Source organism: Prionailurus viverrinus, chromosome C2 (genome assembly GCF_022837055.1).
Source record: "Prionailurus viverrinus isolate Anna chromosome C2, UM_Priviv_1.0, whole genome shotgun sequence".
NCBI lineage: Eukaryota > Metazoa > Chordata > Mammalia > Carnivora > Felidae > Prionailurus > Prionailurus viverrinus.
In genome coordinates this window covers 41075222-41101098 of record NC_062569.1, presented here as the reverse complement: position 1 = coordinate 41101098, position 25877 = coordinate 41075222, and the positions used below count along the sequence as shown (strand labels likewise).

The window sequence follows — 25877 nt, the reverse complement described above, 5'->3', positions numbered from 1 at the left end:
CCCCCCCCACCCTTGGAATTTGCTTACATCTGGGAATGTAGTACAGAGGTTCTGATGCACCATGACTGGTGTGACTGAGGCCTTACCTGGAGTATGGCTTTCTCAAGGTTGTGAGATTAATCAGACACAGGCCAGACTTACCCAACAATGACTTGTCTGAATCATCCATGTGTGTCTTTTAACATATGGCTTGGTTCAAAATTCAAGGAAGTCACTATTCAAAATTGAGAGAAGAAATAAGAAGGAAGGAAAATCAGGCACTTAGGCAATAGGGAGCTGATTGGGACAGAGATAATTACACCTTAGGTGAATTTTTGTCAGTGTGGCAGATGGGAGCACATAGAGAACCTTCTCTATGGAGCTTTATATCCAATGAAAATAGTGTCAGAAAGCCAATTTTACTTAGAAAAAGCCTTTATGGAATAGTATTATCTTCCTGTTATTGTTAGTGTTTTGGGATTTGTATATTTGGAGACATAGAAACTCCTCTTTGGTTTAAGTCTTCAGAGCAATCACATGTAACTTTCCTGTCATAGTTGAGATAGGTAATATTTTTCCTAAAGCATAATTGTCTTAATTCATCATAAGTTTCAATAATTCAGAATGGAACCTAAGGACTTTCTTGTTTGGAATGATATGAGAGAAAATCTCAGCAGGTTCAGCATTTCATTTGTTCAACATGAGCCATATGATAAAAGAAAGAAATGTGAAAAAAAATGAAACTATGAAAGTACTAAAAGAAAATAAGAAAGATTTGTTGTATAACTGTAGCAGGTAGAAGGCCTTTCTAAAACCTAGAGGACATAAGAGTTAATGGCTGATAAAAATACTGCTATATAAAAGGAAATTCTGCCTGGTAAGACTCATGCAATCAAAACAAAGTCAAAGGGTAAATGGCAAATGGGAGGAAAATGTTTGACCCAGAAGTTCGACTTCGGATTTATTCTAAAGATACAATCTTATATGTAAGAAATATTTATATATATCATTATCCATTACAGATTATTTTTTAGTACACCATTGGATTGGAAACAGTGTAAATACCTGTCAGTAGCATGGTGTTTAGTTAAATTGTGGTTTATCTCTATGATGGAATACAGTGTAGTTGGATTACATGTGAAAATACCTTACAGATATGTAGATTTTATTTATTTTATTTTATTTAAAAAAAATTTTTTTTTCAACGTTTTTTATTTATTTTTGGGACAGAGAGAGACAGAGCATGAACGGGGGAGGGGCAGAGAGAGAGGGAGACACAGAATCGGAAACAGGCTCCAGGCTCTGAGCCATCAGCCCAGAGCCTGACGCGGGGCTTGAACTCACGAACCGCGAGATCGTGACCTGGCTGAAGTCGGACGCTCAACCGACTGCGCCACCCAGGCGCCCCCAGATATGTAGATTTTAGAAAGAGGTGCAAAAATTTTTCGAACTACAACATAGCCAGAAAACTGTTAGCAAAATGGCAATAAACACATACCTACCAATAATTACTTTAAATATCAATGAACAAAATTTTCCAATCAAAAGACATGGAGTGGGCTGAATGAGTAAAAAACAAGACCCATTTGTGTGCTGCCTATGAGAGACTCACTTTAGATGTAAAGATACACACAGACTGCAAGTGGAGCGATAGAAAAAGATACTCCTTGCAAATGGAACCCAAAGGAAAGCTGGAGTAGCTATACTTCTATCAGACAAAATGGACTTTAAAACAAAGACTGTAAGAAGAGACAAAGAAGGACATTACATAGTGTTAAAGGGCTCTCCAAGAAGAGGAAATAACATTTGTAAATATGTACCCAGCATATATAAATAAATATATAAAGCAAATACTAATGGATCTAAAGGGAGAAATAGACAGCAATAAATAATAGTGGGTGATGTTAATATCCCATTTACATCAATGGAGAGATCATCCAAACAGAAAATTAATAAGAAAACATTAACCTTAAATGACACATTAGACCAGATAGACTTAACAGATATTAGACGAGATATACTTAACAGAACATTCCACCTAAAAGGAACAGAATATGCCTTCCTGTCAACAGCACCTGGAACCTTTTCTGAGATAGATCATATGTTAGGCCACAGAACAAATCTTAATAAATTTAAGAGGATTGAAACATATCAAGCACCTTTTTTGACGGCAGTGGTATGAATCTAGAAATCAATTACATGAAGAAAACTGGAAGATTCACAAGTCTGTGGAGATTGAACAACCAAATGGACCAAAGAAGAAATCAAAAGAGAAATAAAAAAAGTACCTCTAGACAAATGAAAATGGAAATGTAACATACCAAAATTTATAAGATGCAGCCAAAGCAGTTGTAAGAGAAGTTCATGGCAATAAATGCCTACCTCAAGAAACAATAAAAGCCTCAAACAACTGATTTTATACCTCAAGGAACTAGAAAAAAGAAGAACAAATGAAATCTAAGGTTAGTAGAAGGAAAGAAGTAACAAAGATTAGAGCAGAAATAAATGAAATAGAGACTAAAAAGATAATAGGAAAGATCAGTCAAACTAAGAGCTGGTTCTTTGAAAAGATAAAATAGACAAACCTAGAGTCATAAAAAATAAAAGAAAAAGGTAAAAATGAGGGTTCTAATCAAATCAGAAATCAAAGTGACAACTGACCTCAGAGAAATACAAAGGATCATAAACTCTATTTTGATCAATTATTTCTTAACAAATTGGACAAATGGAAAAATGAATAAATTCTTTGAAACATACAGCCTACTACCACTAGATTATGAAGAAATAGAAAATCTGAACAGACTGATTACTAGTAAGGAGACTGAATCAGGAATCAAAAACCCGGTCCAGGACCAGGCTTCACTGATCAGTTGTACCAAACATTCAAAGAAGAATTAATATCAGTCCTCACACTTTCCCAAAGAATAGACGAGGAGAGAACTCCTCCAAACTTATTGTACAAGGCCCATCATTACCCTTATAGCAAAACAAGAGAAGGATACTACAAGAAAAGAAAATTACAGCCAATATCCCTAGCGAACATAGATGCAAATGTGAGCAGATATTAGCAAATCAAATCCAGCAATACATTAAAAGCATCATACACCACAATCAAGTGGGATTTATTCCAGGGATGAAAGAATGTTCAACATACACAAATCAATCAATGTTATATACCACATGTATAAAATGAAGTGTAATAGTCATATATCATCTCAATAGATGCTGAAAAAGCATTTGACAAAATTCAATATACATTTTATCCATATGATAAAAGCACACCACGAAGTGGGTATAGAGGGAACATGCCTCAACATAATAAAGGCTATATATGGTGAGCCTACAGCTAACATCATAGTCAGTGTAAAAAGCTGAAAGCTATTGCTCTAAGATCTGGAGTAAGACGAGGATGCCCACTCTTGCCGATTTTGTTCAATATAGTATTGGTAGTCCTAGCAAGAGAAATGAAAACACTAATTCAAAAAGGTATATATGCACCCCCATGTCCATTGTAGCATTCAAATTGGAAAGGAAGAAGTAAAACTGTTACTGTTTGCCAGTGACATGGTGTATATAGAAAACCAAGATACCATGAAAAAAACTGTTAGAACTAACAGTTCCATACTGATTCTATTGTGTTTCTATATACTAGTGAACTATGAGAGAGAGAAATTAAGAAAGCAATCCCATTTACAGTTGCATCAAAGATAATAAAATACCTAGGAATAAATTTAATTAAGGGAGTAAAAGATCTGTATATTGAAAACTGTAAGACATTAATGAAGATTAAAGAAGACACAGATAAATGGAAAGATATTCTGTGCTCATGCATTGGAAGAATTAATATTGTTAAAATGTTCATACTACCCAAAGCAATCTACAAATTCAGTGCAATCCTATCAAAATTCCAGTGGCATTTTTCACAGAAATAGAACAAACAATCCTAGAATTTGTATGGAACCATAAAAGACCCTGAATAGCCAAAGCAAACTTGAGATAGAAGAAGGCTGGAGGTATCATGTTCCATAATTTCAAATTATAAAGCTGTAGTAATTAAAATAGTATGATCCTGGCATAAACACAGATGCATAGATCGGTGGAACAGAATAGAGACCCCAGAAATAAACCTGTATACTTATGGTCAATTAATTTAACATAAAGGAGCCGAGAATATACAGTGAGGAAAGGACAGTCTCTTCAATCAATTGTTGTGTGAAAACTGGACATCCACATGCAAAAGAACGAAACTGGACCACCATCTTATACCATGGGTTACCATAGTTGACTCAAAATGGATTAAAGTCTTGAAAGTAAGGCTTGAACTATAGAACTCCTAGAGGAAAACATAGGTGGTAAGCTCCTGACGTAGTTCTTGGCAATTATTTTTTGAATCTGACACCAAAAGTAAAAGCATCAAAAGCAAAAATAAAATAAACAAAAGCAAAAAGAAAAGCATCAAAAACAACATGTTTTACTACATCAAATTTAAAAGCTTCTTTATAGCAAAGGAAACTACCAACAAAATGAAAAGGCAACATACTAAATATATATAAACCAAACTCATAGATGTAGACAAATTGGTGGTTGCCAGAGGTCAGAGATGGAGGGGTAGGAGAAATGGGTGAAGTTTTCTTTGCTTTTAAAAAAATTTTTTAAATAAATGAATAATAAAAAATTTAAACTATGCAAAATTAAAGTGTAGAATATAAAGTATTTGCTAACATATACATTGACATTTAAAAAAATTTTTTTAACGTTTATTCATTTTTTGAGAGACAGAATTGAGCAGGGGAGGGGCAGAGGGAGAGGGAGGAGACACAGAATCTGAAGCAGGCTCCAGGCTCTGAGCTGTCAGCACAGAACCTGACGCAGGGCTCGAACTCATGAACTGTGAGATCATGACCTGAACCGAAGTTGGATGCCCTACTGACTGAGCCACCCAGGCACCCCTACACTGACGTCTTTTGAAGCATCCATAAGAACAACATTATTGATATCTCCTGAGGGAAAGTTACGTAGAGGTCTGGGAGAAAGGTCTGGGAAGGCATATCACTTCCTACTTTATCACCTAGTCCAAAAAATTAAATTACTAATTTGAGTGGCTGGGGAGGGAAAAATCAGTCACGTGTATATGTTTTAAAACTCTAACTTGACACAGTGAATGCTAGAATGTTTTTTATGTTTTCTCGGACATGGTTTCCAAAAACTAGGACATTTCTCGTATGTAAAGATGAAAGTTTATGACAGTTTACAACACAAATTAAACAATGAGGCTCTTTTTTTTTTTTGAGTCTTCTTCCATAGAAGAAAATATCCATAGTTGTAGAAATCAATTCATCTACACTTAATTTTATGTTCCCCAAGGTCTAAATATACTGATTCAACTTTTTAGTAACCTCTTACATGGCAAGTTCAATTTGTTGAACGATGTGGAGAAGTAGTGTGTTGTTGGGGGAGGATTACATGCTGTAAAACTTTCCAGACAGTGTGAGAATGGGCTGCTGCTCGGATTAATTGTACTCATTTTGTGCAAGATGGATACGATGGAAAATACCCTCTTTTAAAAAATGTATTTATAATGTGTTCATGGCAGTGTAGAGTAGAAGAAGCAAATGTTTATGCTTGAAGATGATGAATAAAGTTAAGACTTTCCATTTCAGGCACTCCACACTTTATCAGGGTTGCTTTTAATTTTGCATGCCAGTTATTTTTATTCCTTTAGGTTAGGCAGACTTCAGCAAGATTCTTTTTCCATTTTGGAGGAGAAAAGATATTTTGATTCAGGCACTTCCTCCTTACAACTTTCTCTTAGCACAGGGCTTGCTTAGCTGCAAGTCCATCTCAAGTTGGTCTCTGCCCTAGGGTACCTCTTCTTTTCATTTGTAGGTGAATTAGCAGAAATATATCCTCTCAGCCTCTGCTGTTTTGTACTGGTTGTTAACTTTACTATTGATTTCTTTGCTTATAAGTCTGGAAATATTTTTAGTGCCTATGTAAGATATGGAATAAACAGCAATAAATCAAATTTGTTTGAACAAACTACATAACCTTGGGACCAGATTTCTGGCAGGCAATTTATAGTTTCTGTTAAAGCATTTGGCTAGCAGATGGGTTATCCCATCCTACTCAAAGGAGGTTTTAATTATTGGTACATCTTTCTATTTTGGAGGTTGCTGTAACCTTTGAACCCTTGGGATTCTACAGATTAAAATCTGTTCTGTCTGTGAAGGGGGCAGTACCTTTTCCCTTTGACATTAAAATTATATCCAGGGTGTAAATTTCATATTTCGAATGGATCAGGTGTGTCCTCCGAGTCATAAATCCTGGCAAGTGGACTTACACTCCTTGTATTAATGTTTGTAAAGTTAGGAAACACTGCTTTTCCAGGACAGTCGATTCATTCTGGATGCTCTTAATCATACTTCATATTTGCTATGGTCTGAATATTTGTGTCCCATTCCCTCCCCCATATTCATATGTGGAAGACTTAGCTCCCAAAGGTGATGGTATTAGAAGGTGGGGCCTTTGGGAAGTGGTTAAGTCACGAGGGTAGAGACCTCATGAATATGGTTAATGCTCTAATAAGAGAGGCTCCAAAAAGACCCCCGCTCCTTTCACCAAGGCAGGACACAGGAGAAGGTGCTGGCTGTGAACCAAGAGGAGAGCCCTCACCACAGTATGGCCATGCTCGTGGGGTAATCTTGGATTTTAGCCTCCAGAACTGTGAGAAATAAATTTCTGTTGTTTATAGGATACCGGGTCCATCGTATTTTGTTATAGCAGCCTGAATGGGCTAAAACAATATTGATATAAAATCTGCCTTCTCTCCATTAATTCTTCCCCATCCAGTTATCTTCTTTAAGATAGAAGAAATCTTTTTTTTCTCCTCAAATGTGATAAGATAATGGAGGTGTTGAATCTTTTTTTCAGCTAGAAAAATTCTCAATCCCTCAACTATTCAAGTCTGAAATAATTGCCAGACCTCTAACTATGCTGGTCAAACTCCATGTTTGTCAAAATTTTCCTCAATGTACCATGCCAAACATCTCGTAATTTGCTGTGCATGGGCTTCACTGAGGACAGTGGCTTGTCCTTTTAGGTGCCTGAGGCCTCTGGAGGTCTTAATATGGTCCTGCTTCACTTGATGTCTTGTGTTGATTGACCTTCTGGTTCTAGAAGAGTTTATCCTTACTGCCTTCCTACTGTTTGACTCCTTGTGCCATCTCGTCTTTTTATACATAACTGTCAATATTCACCTTCTCTAATCCCACTGCACATACTGTTAGGGTGACCACATTGTCCTGGTTGGCTCAGGACTTTCCAGGTTATACAACTGAAATCCCTGTGTTCTGGAAACCACCTTAGTCCTGGGCAGACTGGAGTGGTTGGTCACCCTACATGCCACCCTTTCTCCCACTACCTCATAGCGTATCTTCTGATTTTCTGTATATCTGTGCATGGTCCAGAGTGGTCTGTGGAAGCTCAGGGATTCATTTGAATGCTGATGTGTAAAGCTGTTCCCTCTGCAGCATTAGTGGTTGGAGGTTTTTGTTTGTTTGTTTGTTTTTTCTTTTCTTTTTTAGTATTCTCATTTCTCCTCCATTTCCTATGAAAACCTAATGGAATCCTTTGATGTCTCTTTGACACATCCTATTTATTTAGGTTTTTTCTTTGTTGAAATTTTGGCATTAATTGTTCTTGAAGAATCTTTGTTTTTTTTTTTGTTTTTTTTTTGTTTTTTCAACAGTTCCACAAAATAAAATTCGTTTCCTTGCTACCTACATACCTTGGCTTTGGTTTAATTGTCATAGTGTTTGGGTGACCCCGTACTTAAGAAAGCAACAAAATTGTTCAGTAAGACGTAGGAAAACCATGTTTTTAGTAATTGGGAATCTTGAGTTCCAGTCCTAGATTGGTTACCACCTAGCTGAACTGCAGGACCCTGGGCAAGCCTTGTTTTCTCTTGAGGTCTTGGTTCCCTCCTCTGTAAAGGAATTGGACTTTGCTAGCTTGTTCATGAGATCACAATTTACATCACAATAAAATAACTGTCGGTGGAGGAGCAGACTGTGATTGCTTTATGTACCAAATACTTCTCTGGAGTGTGTTTGGGGTCTTTTCTATATCTCTCTAGCCTGGCCTCTGAAGCCTGAATCTAATATCTATCCCTTTATCAGACACATAACCAATTAGGCTCATAATGTCTCTTTCAGATGAAGAGTTGTTGCCTATAGCTAGAAGCATATTGGGTCTGGCATCCTCAAGGCCATCTGTCCCCAGAATCAACCATTCATTAGGAGGACTCCTAGAATTCAGAATATAAGTCAAACTCGTGGCTGTGATTTATTAAGGTAAAAGAATATTAAGCAAAATCAGCAGAGGAAAAGGCACATGGGTCAATCCAGGAAAACCAGATGCAGCTTCCAACAGTCCTTTCCCAGTGGAGTCACACAAAATTTGCTTAATTCCCGCAGCAACTAGCTGTGACAACACATGTGAAATGTTATTTATTAAGAAAGCTCATTAGGGACTCACTGCCCAAGGTTTTTAATGGAGACTGTTCATACAGGCAAGTGCTGTATCAAAATTCCAAACTTCTAGAAAGAAATCAGGTGTTCAGCATAAATACCTTGTTAGTGCAATTTAGGCACAGTGAACCATTCTTACTGGGAATGGTAGGAACTTCCCCAAATTCAGTTTTCCAGATGGCAGCCAAGGACCAACCTGCAAGCAGGTCTAAGGATAGAAGTTTCAGGCTTGCCAAGTTATCTCGTTTCTACACATGTAATAAAACTCAAAGTTTGCTTCTAGCCTCTTGACTTCTCTCTAGCAAGTAAGTCCACATGAAACGTTGGAAAGAAATGGACTTTGAGAATAACGAAAGTTCTACTCCTGGCTTTACTAGTAACTTGTTGGGTGACTTCACTGAAGTTGTTTAACTTTATTTATTTGTTAAAGTTTATTTATTTTTGAGAGTGAGAGAGAGAGAGAGAGCAAGCAAGTTGGGGAGGGGCAGAGAGAGAGGGGGAAAAGAGGATCCCAAGCAGGCTCCGTGCTGTCAGCACAGAGCCTGATACAGGGCTCGAACTCAACAAACTGTGTGATCATGGGCTGAGCCAAAGTCAGATGCTTAACCGACTGAGCCACCCAGGCACCCCAAATTGTTTAACTTACTTAAAACTTTCTTTACTTTTGAATTGGAGATAATAGCGCTAACAATCTAGGGATTTTGTTGAAAACAGATTGCTTTATACACACATCTACATGAAGCGTAGTATTACTTATCCCTGAATCTATTCATCCAACGAATGTGTATTAAGAACCTACTAGGTGCTGAACACTAATAGACCCTGGAGTGTAGTGTTCAGAAAAAGACATCTTGTTAGACATTTAGAGTCAAACAGGAGGGAGAGACTTTAATCTCAAATAATAATCATGAGTGTTAATGTACAATTTGTGCTAAGTTCTCTGAAAGAGAGGTAGACAGTGCAGTGGTCAGGGATGGTCTCCCTAAGGAAATAGCCTATGTGTATGAACCTCAGATTTCAATAGGCAGTGACTCCATCAAGAGGTCAAGAGGGGAATTAGATAATGACGTAGCATACGCTCTTCTCTTTGGGTGAGAAGGAGCGAGCATTGTTGGAGAACCAAAAAAGTCCTGGGCAGTTGGAGCAGAGAGAACAAAGGAGGGGAGAGGTAATGAATGATATTGGAGAGGGCCACAGTCAAGGACTACATTGAAGTGATAGAGCTTGGACACCATCCTAAGAGCAATGGAAAGCCACTTAAGGGTGTTTAGCAGTGGAATGACATGATTGGATATCTAGGTGTTTTGAAAAGTTCACTCTGGCTGCTTTGTGGAGATATGACTAGAGTGGGTTAAGTGGGTTTAGGAGGCTGTTGTAGAAGCCTGGGCTAGTGATGACCGTAATTTGAGTTAGTATTATAGCTTGCTTGGAGATGGAGAGACATGTAAACATTTGAGAGGGCATATCTGCATTTTCTTGTTAAAATATTTGAATACTTTTAAGCAGACTGTTTTTATATAGGTTGGGTATGTGTGCTTCAGTCATTACTAGCATCATAAAATCTAGAGTTGGAAGAGATATCAGATTCGTGAGTGTATAACTCTAGTAGAGAAAGAGATGGAGTTATAATCTGCCGAGATTTCACTAATATAGCCCACCTTATCTATGCATCTATTGAGTAGGAATAAGAAGATACTATATATGTAGACCTTACAGTATGTCAGCCAGTTTGCATATATTAACTAATTTAATTATCACAGCAAACCTGTCAGGCAGGAGCTATTCTTACACACATATTATAGATGAGATACAGATGAGACACACATAGGTGGCCAACTTCTAACAAATAAATGGTAGAGTTGGGATTTGAACCCAGGTATTTGTCTTCAGATTCATATGGCCAACTACGGTGGCAAAGTATTACTCTTAGGCCAAATTTGGCCCATTGTTTTTGTAAAGGCAGCCAGAAAACACATACATATATGTATGTTATATGTGTTATATATATATATGTATATTTATATATAAATAAAGCATTTAAAAAGTATTTTAAAAAAAGAAAAAATCATGACAGAGATTATATGTGGTCCACAAAGCCTAAAATATTTACAATTTGGCCTTTTACAGTGAAAAAGTTTGCTGGCCCCTGCACTATGCTAACCATTACTAAGAAGATACCTTCCTTTAGTAGATCAGTGAGAGTCACTGATCTTTATAGACGAAGGACATATCTGGTCATAAAATGAGTTAGTTGCAGAGTGAAAACAGTATACTCATAGATCCTGTTGTAGAATTATTTTTCTTGATATTTTCCAATTTAAAATTAAGGACTGGTATGACTGTGTAGTTTCTTGGAAAGATAGGAGAGTTATCCTTCAGTATTGGGATCAAAAGCAGCTGGGCTGGTGCTGAGTTACTTAATGTGATGTCTGTCATTAAGATAATGAATTTCGGATGAATTTTATGTGCTCCTTTAGAATTTGGAAACAGGATATATTAACAAAACACTTTCTATTTTAAACTCATGCTTTGTCTTTGAAAACAAAAATTGCACTAAATATTGATATATTCTGCTCTTTATAAATAACTATTTGGAGAAAAAAATAGCCCTTTTTTTTTAAAAACTTTTTTTTAATGTTTATTTATTTTTGAGAGAGACAGAGACAGAATGTGAGTGGGTTGGGGCAGAGAGACAGGGAGGCACAGAATCTGAAGCAGGCTCCAGGCTCCGAGCTGTCAGCACAGAGCCCGACGCGGGGCCCGAACTCATGAGCCGTGAGATCATGACCTGAGCCGAAGTTGGACGCTCAACCAACTGAGCCACCCAGGTGCCCCAAAAGATGGCTCTTTAACAGTGCATTCCCACAGCCCCCAGAGGTGTATTAATAAGAAAGAATATAGCATGTTTTGGCATTTTTAAATAAGTTGACAACTTGATTTTTGGAGAATTTCTGATATTCACCTGAATTTTTATAGAGTGCTATATATTTAAACACTTCAGTATTTATTAAATCTTACTATAATGATAGGCATTTGGGGGATTGTAGAGATGAGGACAGAAGTTTTTGTTTTTTGCCATGATGTGATTTTCACTGATAAATGGTTGTTCTAATCTACCGCACTCTATAGGTGTGTTACATGTTTCTTGCCCATGCAAACTGTATTAATCTATTTTGTAATAGGATCAGACAGTGGCAACAGAGGTTCCATTTGGTCACAGTTGAGGTTCCATTTGTCTTTTCTTTGACACCATTGTAGATTGATTTTGGTAATTGTTGATGGATGCCTTTTATTCAAGCTCATTTCCTTGCTCAATCATCTTATATTATCGTTTTGGTTGTGGTGGGTGGATTGAGTAATGTACTCACGATAGTTGCTTAAATTACAATATAGTTTAGTTAGAATTTCTGCTATTTCATCCTTCCTCTTACTTAGATGATTTAGACCGGTAAAAGTTTTCTATTGCCTATTTTTCTATAATTTTTTTGATTGGAAAATGAGGAATTGTAGATGAAGTTGAACTCTCTTTTAATTGTAGGAGTTTCCAAACATACACAAAAAGAATCCATTTTTAATAGTCATTACATATGGTCAGTCTTGTTTAACCTTTATCCTCCTCCTCCATTGCCTCCCATCAACCTCAGATAATTTTAAAACAAATTGTAAATACTGTATATTATTTCATTGGGTAAATACTTAAGTATGTGTCTCTAAATTATAAGGACTCTAAAAAAGTCAATGCCATTAACATGATAAAAAATTAACTAATTTCTAATGTCAACAAATATCCAATTCATGTTCAGATTTTCCTAATTTTCTCAGAAATACTTTTCTGCAGTTAGTTTTTTAAATCAGGACCCAAATAAAGTTCATGGTTTACATGTGGTTGAATTGTCTCTTAATTCTGTTAATATACTGTATCCGTTTCCCTTCCATTTTTTTCCCTTTTGTCACTGATTCTATAGGTTAATTGTGAAATCTAAGTATATATCAAATTTAGGTCAAAGTTTTTGACAAGAAAATTTCATAAATGGTGAAAAAGTTAGACTTTTGAACTGATAAGAAATATATCTTATTTATAATAAATATATTTATTATATATTATATTTTATATATTATATTAATATATTATAGAGTATATTTACAATATTAATATTTATTATATTTATTATATACTATATTTTTATAATATAAAATTATATATTAATATATTAATATATAATAAATATACTAATATATTTATTATATATATTATTATAAATAAGACTTGTTTCTTATCACAGTAATGATACTGAATAGCAGATAAAAGGAAACAGAAATTTATATGTAATGCTATTAATCATACATTTTTTTAAAAACAAAGTTACTAATTCACTATTTGTTTTTTTTGTAATTAGCAACAATAATGAAACAATAGGAGTCCTTATTTGGCATAAGATTGCCAGACATAGACTACCCATTTTTAACTTTGCCTTCTGAGTCATTGGATTAGTGTAACGTTTCTGTCTACTCAGTGGTCTGGCCAACATTACTTTTCCTATTAAGGATGATGAAATCCTTGCTGCTAATTTTATACTGAAAATGGTAAGCGTAAAAATCCATCTAACCAAAATGTAAACTTGTAGATAATTCTTATGACTTATGTATAGAAGGTTAAGATAAGAAAGTTATCTTTAAATACAGTAATTTTATTACAGAAAAAAGAGACTTTAAAGTATGCTCTTTTACTCTTATAAAATTTATTGTGAATGGTAACATGTCATATTTTCTTAATCAGTTAAGCCCTGCTTGAAACTTTAAAATTAAATTTTGTTTCTTAAAAAATAACAGCTAATTTGGTATAAATTTTGTTTCTTAAAAAATAGCAGTTTATTGGGTACCCAGATGGTTCAGTCGGTTAGGTGTCTGTCTCTTGATTCGGCTCAGGTCATGATTTAATGGTTTGTGAGTTCGAACTCTACGTCAGGCTCACTGCTGTTAGCATGGAGCCCACTTCAGATTCTCCATCTTCCTCTCTCTGTGCTCTTCACCTGCTCGTGTGCGTGCAAGTGTGTGTGTTTGTGTGTGTGTGCGCTTGCATGCGCGCACTCTCTCTAAAAAAAAAAAAAAAAGACAACTTGGTCCTTAAAAAAAAATAATTACAAAAGTGCTCTTAAAATATATTTACTTGCTGCCATCAACTTTATGAAAATAACTTATTTTTTCTTGAATATTTATTTCTCATAGTGGTGAAAATTATGTGAGAAATACCTTTTTCCAGAAAAAAATCTAAGGACGTTGATATTTATCTTTATGGAAACGTTTTCCTTTCTTTAGTTGACTAGTGAATGTTTGAATTTATTATTTCTTCATGTGTAGTGCACCTATTTATATTTTATTATTTTAATTATTTTTAAAATTTGATGCAAAATTACTTTGATTTATATGAAATTATTTCTAATTGAATTCTGTAATGCATTAGTGCTATTTCCAATAATTGCCTATTGCCTAGAAGACATTTAATACCTTGTGAGTTTTGTGTTATTGGTAACAACATGCAGGTGACAAACGGTACAGCTCAATGCATTGAATGTTATAAAGATGTTGACTTTTGCTTTTTTAGTCCGTGAGTCCTCCTGTGTCCTCAGGTTAAAAGAAATGTTCCAGCACTTTTGATATTTGCTAATATACTTTGTTCTTTTATACATTTTTCTGCATGCCTTTTCCTGATAAGCATTCTCCTTAATAGCTTTTATGGATGTTTTGAATGATTGCTTAAGTCTGCCTCCTCCTACTGACAAATGGTTTTATGTTGGACTGAAAATAATTGTCCATTATAGAATGGTGACTAAAAGCTGTGTATTTACTAGGGCAGCCCTGATTTTGGTTCCTTAATTTGCTAAATAAACAACAAAGCAGTGAAGATGATGTATATGTTGTTGTGGCTACTAAGACTTTTCATTACGAAAATGAATAGGAGGTAGGCGGGTAGGTTTAATGACTCTAATCACTGTAGTGGGTTGTAAAGTGGGAGCATTTAACCTCTTGCAAAACCATCTTATGTTAGTCCCTTCTGTCTTTACAGATAAATTATTAGTCATAACTGTAGCAACAAAAGAAAGTGATGGATTCCATCGATTTATGCAGTCAGCCAAATACTTCAATTATACTGTGAAGGTACAGTATATCTTTTAATTCGCAGACATGTTAGAATATGTGACTAAAGTACATTTTTCATAAAAATACCAATGATCCTATTGCCACAATCTGCAGTCTACACAAGGAAGTTGAAATTTGGTTACATAATTACTGAGTTTGTGTATATAATTGATTGTTTTAAGGATACATTTTGGCCTTATTAATACTCTGCCACTTAGACAATGATTTCTTCATATTTGCTAATGCTTTATATAAACATGTTCTATGAAACAACAGAAAAATATGTTTATATATATTTATGTTTCTTTTGAGGGGCCATGTACAAGCACAGCATAGCAGATTTGACAGTTTTTTTCATTACTAAGAAGAATTTTTTTTCTATACTGGGTATGTCTATCATAGTATGTTTCTTTGTTTACAGAGAAGGGGAAACATGGCTGTGAAGGGGATACCTTTTCTGTTTCATTATTGAGAGTTGCTTTTCTTGTTTGTTTTAGAGGAATTTGAGAACATTAAAAGTATAAAAGGTTTTTTTTTTTTTTAGAAGACTGATCTCCAGGGGAATATCTCATTGATAAATGATCAGAGGAAACCTGGGGAATTTAGTAGAACTAGTAAACTGAGCTGTGAAAGGCCTGCCTTTTTTATTTACTTATTTATTTTTTTATAGAAATGAGGATCTGTCAGCCAGGTCTTTTCCACAAATAAGAGGCGGATGGGGAGGTATCCCAGGTAGGAAAACAAACCAACCAACAAACTGAAGACATTTACAAAAAACCAAAAACTAAAAAGCAAAACACACACAAAGAAACAAAAAGCCAACCAAAGAAACAAAAAACAACTTTAACAAAAAAGAAGAAGGAAAGATTGTTTCGCCTAGGGAAAATTGAGCTATTCTAGTATGTAACGTAGAAGGAAGGTAGTATTCACTTACATAACCCCTAGGAGACTAGGTACGGATGATAATATAAAACAGCTAGTAAAGAGGCTAAACTCTGCTGGAAAAGAGATCTAGTGTTAACAACCAGATATTTATTACAGGATAAATGAGAAGTCTGTTAGACGTTTGTTAGGATAGAGGAGAAATATAGTAGTATGTACTGATGGGAGGCATTATGGAAGTAACAGAGAAATCAGGGTAAAATTATGCCGAATAATACTGAAATACAATGAGGAGGGATCATTAGAGTTCGTACTGGGGAGAGTGTGGGATGTTCCTTATGTGTGAGGTACTGTTTGGAACTTTATATGTGGTATGCTGTTGAAACCATGTATGTTAGATATTACTTGGTTTATGGGTGAGGAAAACTTGCCCCAGGGTATATGGCTGTGAAATGTTAAATCTTGGACCCCAGCCCATTTGAGTGATTCTTGCTGTTTTCCCGTTATGAAATGCAGTAGTTCTCAAAGCGTGGACCCCAGACTACCAACATCAGCATCGTCTAGGAAATTGTTAGAAAGGAGATACTCAGGCCCGACTTCAGATCTACTGAATCACAAACTCTGCAGTCTGTGTTTTAACAGGCCCTCTACATGATTCTGATGCACACTGAAGTTTGACATACTGATAGAGTGGAAAGAAAATAGAAAATAGAGCTTAGCATAGTGCACTGCACAGAGTAGGCTCTTGGATATGGCTGGGCCTGGTATCAGTGCAGTATTGGAGAAGCCCAGAGGGTTTTGGAATGGAAGTGTAGCAAATCATGGGCCATAGGAGGCCAGCTTTTAGGGTAAAAACTAATAGTTCTACCAGACCAGTAATTCTCCTAGACTAGCCCCAGTATGAATCCAGATACATGTCAGTTTTGAGTTTTCTTGTTAGCACTTATCCCCAACCTGCAGTAGATTAGTGAGTGCAGTGATGAAGCGATAACTAGAAATCGGAGGCTGGGAGCCCCATGGACTTTGCCAGCAGAGTTTATATTTGGTTCAATGTTTAGCAAAGTTGGAGCTAATGTTTATTTTCTAACAAGCAACAAAACTGAAAGGCAGCCTACTGAACGGGAGAATATATTTGCAAATGATATATCTGATAAAGGGTTAGTGTCTCAAATATATAAAGAACTGATACAGCTCAACACCCAAAAAACAAATAATGCAATTAAAAAATTGGCAGAAGTCACGAACAGACATTTCTCCAAATGAGACATACCGATGACCAACAGACATATGAAAAGATGTTCAACATCACTAATCATCAAAGAAATGCAGCTCAAAACCACAATGAAATACCACCTCACACCTGTCAGAATGGCTAAAATCAAAAACATTAAGTGTTGGGGATGATGTGGAGAAAAAGGAATCCTCCTGCATGGTAAACTGTAATGTAAACTTGGAATGCAAACTGGTATAGCCACTGTGAGAAATGCAGTGAAGGTTCCTCAAAAAATTAAAAATAGAACTACCTTATGACCCAGTAAATACACTACTACTGGGTGCTTACCCCCCCCCAAATACAAAAACACTCATTCAAAGAGATACATGTACTTCTGTGTTTATAGAAGCATTATTTACAGTAGCCAAACTGTAACAGTAGCCAAACAGCCCAGTATCCATTGATAGATAAATGGATAAAGAAGGTGTGGTAATTATATATAATGGAATATTATTCATCCATAACAAAGAATTAAATCTTGCCATTTGCAGCAACATAGAGCTAGAGAATATAATGCTAAGAGGAATAAGTTAGTCAGAGAAAGACAAATACCATATGATCTCACTTGTATGTAGAATTTAAAAAACAAAACATAAACAAAGGAAAAATAAAAATGAGAGAAAGACAAACCAAGAAATAGACTCTTAAGTATAGAGAACAAACTGATGGTTACCAGAGGGGAGGTGAGTGAGGGGTGGGGGAAATAGGGGATAGAGATTAAAGTGTACCCTTATCATGGGGAAAATAAATAAAATAGTACATAAATAAAGAAATAAAGTCCATTTTGTCTATTACCTATCTTGATATAAAAAATTATTTTCTAAATTTATTTTACCCTTTCTCTTGTGTTTAATTTCATTCTCCCTTAATTTCACAAATCTCCTAGTAAGATCATTATCTTGAGAACATCAGAATTTGTGATGGAATTAAAATTCAGGGTGTGTGTGTGGCGGAGGGGAACCTATGCTTGCTGCTCCCTCACAGCCAGGTGTGGTTCCGTGTACTTCCAATATGGGAGACAGCTGCTGAGGCTGAGGCAGACGATGAGGAGAACAGCTACAAGTTTAGCTCTGATTAATTGTGCTTAGGCAATTCCTTGCATTAATGAATTGTTATTAAGTTTTTGAGGGCAATGTAAATTTAAACTTTATAAAGAAGGTGACATCTGACCTGATGCCCTCTGTGTTTCCTTGAACAGCTGATTTGCTTCAGTAGGAAAATCACTTAAGAGTCCTGTCCAAAACTCTTCTGGACTTGGCTTTGGTGTTCATCGTACAGATTTCCTGTCAGATTGAAAAGCATTATGGGAAGTTTCTGTATTTTCTTTTTCACTTTAGTCTGAACAAGTAGAAATAAGATATGAGAAATATTTTCTATGCTCCTTACCCCCTTGACCTCCTTGGATTAGATTCTACTTTTGAAATGGTAAAATCAGGAATGACATTTTATGGGATGGATAACATTGAAGAATCAAGACCTGAACTAGGCATCAAGTGTCTTTTCTCTGTAGCATCATGATTTAGTGATTTAGTGAAATGTTTGAAGAGTGGATACTGTGTAATATTGTACAAGTTGCTGATGACTTCTGTGATACTGCTATAACTTGAGCTTTGCTCAGTGACAAAATGTTGATTTCATTTATAGGTCCTTGGTCAAGGAGAAGAGTGGAGAGGTGGTGCTGGAATTAATAGTATTGGAGGGGGCCAAAAAGTGAGATTAATGAAAGAAGTCATGGAACATTATGCTAATCAAGAGGATTTGGTTGTTTTGTTTACTGAATGGTAAGAGAAATAACTTACAAATTTTTAAGTCTACATTAAATTATTATTAAAAAGTTGAAATTCATATTTGCAGATTATTTTTATTTTATTCACAAGGAATCATTAACTTAAAAAGTGGATTTTACTCATAATTAGAAAACCATCATCTAACATAGTTGTGTAATGCATCAAATCTAATGACTTACCATAAGCAACAATGAGAAAATACAGCATGAGCTAGCATTTTTGTGAAATCCGTGTTTTAATCCTGACTTGAGATGGAAGAAAGATCATGTTGAGGTTTTCTGTTGAGGAAAATAACTCAGTGGGTCCTGGCTGACCAGGAGGAAGCGGATCATGAAAAGTTATAAGTGAGAAATAATAAAGTCTATTTTTAAGGAAGAAAAGTCTTTTCAGTGTGTGAGTATCTTTTTGTATACTGTTTTATTTTCCTTCTCCTTGATTTGGAATGCCCATTGTCCTCTTTTACCTTCTTTCTGCATGTTTTTATAATGTCAAATTGTCATGAGTCATTAGTGTTTGCTACTTTCTTTCTTCCATTTTCTTCACCTTTTTATTTTTATGTTTTGGTCATTAATTGCTTATTTCAAATCCCCATGCATTTTCTCCTCTAACTTAGGGAAGCTTATTTGAATCTCTTCCTCAGTTTGAAAAATCCCAAACCATTACTACTGCAGATAAAAGTAAGAGTAATGTATTTCATACAAATATGTATATAAGAAAGGCATAAAGTTTGAAATGAAAATAGACATAATAAAGTCCCGCTGCCATCAACCATTAAAAGTTTTGAGAAGGTCTACATTACTTGCTTCTTTAGAATTTCCTTAATATCCTTTTTTTTAAAGTTTCTTTATTTCTGAGAGAGAGAGAGAGTGAGAGAGAATGAGCTAGTATGAGCAGGGGAGGAATAGAGAGAGGGAGACACAGAATCCAAAGCAGGCTCCAGGCTCCGAGCTGTCAACACAGACCTAGATGTGGGGCTCGAACTCATGAACCGAGAGATCATGATCTGAGCCAAAGTCAGACGCTTAACTGACTGAGCCACCCAGGTGCCCCATAGAATTTCCTTAATATCTTGGAGGAAAAAAAATAAAGTTCTGCTTATAGCTAACCTCTTCTTACAACATGAGATGTAGGATAGCTGGTGTCAGCTTAAGTACTGGGAATTTTTATACAGAATCTATTATTATATATATATTTACCTTTGGAAAAGAGTAGAAAGCTCACAATAACTGTTTAGATTAAATATTGAGTATGTTTTGGTTTAAAAGTATGGCGGAGGAGCGCCTGGGTGGCTCAGTTGGTTAAGCGTACAACTTCGGCTCTGGTCCTTATCTCTCGGTTTGCTAGTTTGAGCCCCGCATTGGGCTCTGTGCTGACAGCTCAGAGCCTGGAGCCTGCCTCAGACTCTGTTTGTCTCCTTCTCTCTCTGCCCCTCCCCCACTCATGCTCTCTCTCCATCTCTCAAAAATGAATAAACATTTAAAAATTAAAAAAAAAAAACTTAAAATACGGTGGACTTCAAATAGCCAATTTGGTCAGCTTGAACTTGCCACATGTACGTTTTGATTTTCATTTCGAGGCAAATTCTCCTTGTACAAGTTACCACATATGAGCCAGTAATGGTTTTAGGTTCTTAAGCCTCCTTTTGTGTTTTTGGAAGAACCTCTTTCCTTCTACCTTTACCCTCCTGTCCCACTCTACCTCCCCCATCCCCTAATCCAGGACTTAGCCTTGGGAAAAATTGGTTTAATAAGGTGCCAGTTTGTTTTTCTTAAGGAAAGGGATACTTCTAGATATCTGAAAGCTGCCTGCAGTTGCATTTATTTATTTAGATGATATTTTAAGACCCAGCATGACAAAAAGACAACAGTAACATTTTAAATGGAAGACTTGTGTGTCAGGCACTGTTAGTGTTGGGGATATATCAATGAACCAAACAGACAAAATTTCTGACACTTTCCTCTGTGAAAACAGCCAGGTAACTGAAAATATGCAGACCCAACTCAGCCAAGCCACTGTCTGAGAAGAATCAGTAACATGTTCTCTATCTTGACCCAGCATGTCTGTTCTGCTGGAAGAGCCTAGGGATCATGAGAAAGTAACTGAGGTAAAGAGGGATGGGCAGGTGCTGCCACGTTAGAGCTTTTTTCTCCTCTTATTTATTTGTTTAAACAGCACCCTTTAAAAAAAGTGTCATGTACAGAGTGATGAATATAGTTGAAAATTATGCATAATCTAAGGTCTGAGAGAAATGGATAAGGCTATTTTTAAATTACTTGAACTAGGATACCCGTTCTGTAACAAAACTGCTAGTCTCCTAATTAAGTTTACCTTTGGTCAAAGGTAGAATTCAGAAAGGTAGAATTATTAATTTTTTTATAAATCAAATTCCTGTTTCTTGTGTGGTTTTCTTTTCTCTTAAATATTTTTTTATTAGAGAGCAATAGCGGGGGGAGGGGCCGAGAGAGGGAGAGAATCTTAAGCAGGCTTCATGCTCTGCACCTAGCCTGACGCAGGGCTCCATCCCATAATCCTGGGATCCTGACCTGAGCTGAAATCGAGTCAGACACTTAACCACGTGAACCATTCAGGTGCCCCTTAGGTGGTTTCCTTAGGACAACTCAACTGTAATAATTCATTTTATGGAAGCATAGGTCACCACTGTATGAAAACATACAAACATTTATGTACTTAATGGTTTGTATAGTTTGGATAGGCTTTGTCAAAAAACACCTCTCTCGAGGTATAAATTGTATACCATTACATACACTCATTTTAAGTGTAAAATTCAATGATTTTTAGTCATCTTAGAGTTGTGCAATTATCATCACTTCTCAATTTTAGAGCATTTCTAACACCTCCAAATAATCCCTTGTGTTTGTTTAGACACGCTCTTCTGAATTAATTTGGGAACAATTTTATAACACTGCTTCCATGGGAATATGTATTCTAAACTGACTTTTGGATGAAAATTTAGAATTAGAGATAAGATGTTTATAAATGTACTATATAGAGTAAGATTTATCATATTTAATTTAGATAAAAACAAGTATTTGGCAAGGGTTTGGGTTCTTAAAATGAAAATTGAAGCTATCCATATGAGAAAGTACCATAAACTTTTTTTCAAGTTATTTGATGCTGGAGTGTGTGTGTGTGTGTGTGTGTGTGTGTGTGTGTGTGTATTAATATAAATTAGATGGTTTGTAAAGCTGACCATCTCTCCTTGATTAGATGAATTTATTTAATATAATTATAATGGATAATTCCAATCATAATGAATTTGATGACTTTTAATGGATGGAGTGCAATGAGTTCTTTTGGACTAGGCTCATGAAGATTTTGAGGACAAATATTGTAACTTGATAGCTGCACATTCCCGTATGGAGAAAAATTATTCCACAAAGATTTTATAATTCACCTTAATCAAAGTAACTGAGCACTTTGAGTTTTAATACAAGGTACATTGCATTACTTTTAGAATTACCTTGTAAATTATGTATTTCTTTTACTTCAGTTACATTGAAGACAGATGGTCAGGCCTAATTATTATTATATAGTAGGTAGTATTTTGTTTAAATAATATGTAGGCCAGTAAGTAACAAAAAGTGTTTTATTGTGAGTGATACAAATTGAATATCCCCACAAGTTTGCTGCGTACTAGATGTAATAAAATATAAACCAGCCAGAGTCCAGACCCCAGAATACGCATGTGGTGGAATTCTATTTTGGGTGTCAGTATCTAATAAAACTTTAGTTATTTGTTTTATTTTTTCTTATACATTTGAGAAAATTTCTTTAGAAGAAAAGTTGTTAGAAATAGAGGTGATGTAATTATTTTTTTTTGAATTTGGACTGAGCATAAATTTCTGTTTTTTGGTGATGAATATAATGCCATTAATCAGAATGCTGATGGGCTACATTTTGAAAGACTCCTAATATATGAAATATTTAAAAGACATATTCAGGGGTGGTTATTAGCCTCACCAAAAGGAATATTTCCTCTATTAAAATAACTACCCAAGGATTTGGGTATATAGAAACTGCTTGGTTCATTAAAGTATTTGTTTAAAGATGATTAACTAAATGATTTTGAGGTAATATAAAGGAATTGACTTTGCAGTTTATAAGCTCTTACTCACTAAAGATTGCTGTAAGGAAGATTGAATTTAAAAAACTAGAATGGTAGTTACTGTTATAACACAAAAGTTGATATAGAATTAAAATGAATATAAAGTAAAGCCTCTGGCCTGGGAAATTGATCCAGGATAAAGGGCACTGGCTGAAAATCCAGGAATAATCTTAGTCACAAATTCTTTTCTGTTAACATATATGCCTTACCCCTTGTATATTGCTAGCTTCCATGTACCTTGCATGTTGAATTGTAATTGTCCTTATTTCCAGACAGTGAGGCTGAGGACTGTACCTGATTTAAATATTGTCTGGGTAAACAGCAAGGTATCGATAAATATTCGGTAACAGAAACTGACGTTAAAAGAGCAAGAAACAGATCTTAGAAGAAATATGGTAGATACTTTGAAACTGCTTTTAATGATAGATTTTCTTCATTCATTTGGAGATACTAAAACGATTGGCGAAGGCCAAGAAGTGTCCAAATTTTCTAGATCTCAAAGGTTGCAATTATTTAAAAAAAAATGAATTTTGATTGTCAGAAGCCATGAAAATAATGATGTTGTTGTTGCTGATCTTTCCCATGTAAGCTAATGTTTGTTTCTTTGGCTTCTAATTAAATATTATTTTGCTGAAAAAGTAAGGTAAGTGGACAGATTTTTTTACTTTGTATTTAGTACACGTGTCTTGAGTACAAACTATGATCTAGGCATTAAAGTTAACACTGCAAAAAAAAAGAGAGAAACACAGATCCCATGCTCAAAGAATTCTCATATTATACTAATTCTGCAAACAAAACTGAACAAATCTAATTTGGAAGAAATAATATGATTTCAGAAAAAATTGCATGTTGACATAATCTTTTTAGAATCATTTACTTTTAGAAAATTATCAAAGATTATGTTTTATTATATCATTCTGCTAATTGTTTATAAAATTATTTTATATAAGTCATATAAGTCATAAGTATCATTATGTGTATTAATTCTACAGATGACCAGATCCTATCTTATTTTATTCTATGAAATAAATATTTTATACTTTTCATAGCTCGTTACATACCCAGTATGTATAAAATGCCTTCATTTTATATTGTCTTACATAGTTTATTCAGAAGATAGAAAAAAAAATTTTCTGAAAGCAAAGCTTTTCAAGTATGATGGCTATAATTTTAACCAACTACGGCAGATTTATTTGATGGACTCCTCCTTCCTGTCAGCAATGACAATTTAATTGTGCAGACACAAAGAACCTAGTTATTAGCAATGGACAACATTTCATTATATTAGTATGAAGGAAAGCCAAAATACATCAGAGTTCTTAGTTTGAGTATTGCTTTTTTCTTTTTTCCTTTTTTGAAGGAAAGATTAAAATCATTAGCTGTCATGTAAATATATTGCACGGTCTTCTGGCTTACCCAGAATAGCCTGAAATATGTTTAGGAATTATGTAGGAAATGAGTGACTTTTGTTTTTTCAGATTGTTCACATGTTCTTGTTAATTTGTACTGAGTATATTAATTGGTGTGTTGGAATGAGGAAGAAATAAATTGTACACAAAAGAAGCATTGGATGTTTATATATATGTATATATCATCTGTCTCTCGATTGATATGTATAATCTTGTATGCACTAACTTGCCTGACTATATGTGTTTGTATATATAATATATAATATATAATATATAATATATAATATATAATGCATATGTATAATTTTTCCCCAAACCAGATTGGCCACTCCTTGAAGTTTGTTCTTTTGAGTAAACATGTATCTGTTATGTGCAAAATACAGTGCAGGTTGTGTGGTTAGAACTGGAGTTGGGGGGGGGCGGACGGCAAGTGCTGAGTGGGACAGAGATCTTGTCCCCTGGATATATTTTTCTATACATACATAGCTCTGTATATGTTGTATCTGGCATGCTGGAGCTGCATAATAAATGTTGGCAATTTTTAAATCTTTTTCCCCCTCATTGATTTAGTGAATACTTGCTGTGTACTAAGTATGTGTCAGATGTGAAAGTTCTAACATTACAGAGATAAACTTAAGCATTATTTAAAAGTAGAAGGAAAATTGTCATTTACTTAATCATCTTTTAACTACTGATTTTAGCAATAAGGAGACTGACCCAGAAAAGCGAGTGACGGTGCCTTGAGCTATGGCAGCTTGAGCTACTTTGACGTCTTGCCACCATTCCTACCTTGGCTGCCTTCTCTGTTCGGTGTTACTCCTAGCCGTTCTCAGGAAACAGTCTGGAGAAAATGACTCTCTAGCTAAGCAGTGTCCTGACTGACTCCTGCGTCTACCCAGCCTCAGTAGGAATACTGTACAGGAAATGAAAGTAGATACCATTTGAAGGAAAATGCTCCCAGAATTATTTGTTTTTTAAAAGAGTACCTGCTTTTTAAGAAGAGCTAATTCCTACCCATTCCTTCAAAATTCCTATAGTAAAATGTATTTATCATTTTATACTATGATTTTATTGTAATTTATTTTGCAAGTTCAACAGGGTTGACATTGTTAAAAATATTTATTTATTTATTCATTCATTCATTCATTCATTCATTCATTCTTTTTAAATAGTCTTCATACCCAATGTGGGATTCGAACTCATGAATGAACCTGAGATCAAGAGTCATAAGCTGTACCAACTGAGCCAGCCAGACATCTCCTGGTTGACATTTTAACTTTTTTTTGTGAGGGGAGAGAGAGAGAAGGAGTAATCTCGTAGCATCAGTTTGCAGTATTATCTATGAAAATACAGATAGGTATTTAAGATGAGGACATGATTAAAGACAGAAGTACCAGGTGCGTTGCTCCTTGTGTGCTTTGGTTTCATTAGACTAGCTGGTAAGAGATTGAATGCTTATAACTTTTGGCTTAAGCGTATGTCCATGATGATGAAGAAAGTGTTGTATTCGGGAGGAACAAATAAAATTAGGGAACACTTCTATTGCTTTCTTTTCTGGCTACCCAGTAGCTTTTGCTTCTTACTAAGACTTGGGATGACTCATTCATTCATGTGTTTATTCATTTGTTCAACAAATATTTATTGACTGTCTCCCAGATACAAAGCTAGAGGAATACACAGGTGAATAACGATGTGGATCTGGCATATGAAGACAGAATAGGCAGTCTAGTATAAGATAGGCAGTCCCAGTGTGAA

The 25877-nt window shown here is 35.2% G+C and overlaps 1 protein-coding gene across 2 annotated transcripts in view; it reads left to right on the top strand.

Moving 5' to 3' along the window:
- The window catches only part of PLOD2 (procollagen-lysine,2-oxoglutarate 5-dioxygenase 2), a 101733-nt gene that overhangs the window by 28257 nt on the left and 47599 nt on the right, over positions 1-25877 (top strand). For both annotated transcript variants that reach the window (XM_047875969.1, XM_047875968.1), the window contains exons 2-3: positions 14572-14663; positions 18445-18581. In XM_047875969.1, the coding sequence (XP_047731925.1) occupies positions 14572-14663; positions 18445-18581 (229 nt within the window). The remainder of the gene's footprint in view (positions 1-14571; positions 14664-18444; positions 18582-25877) is intronic.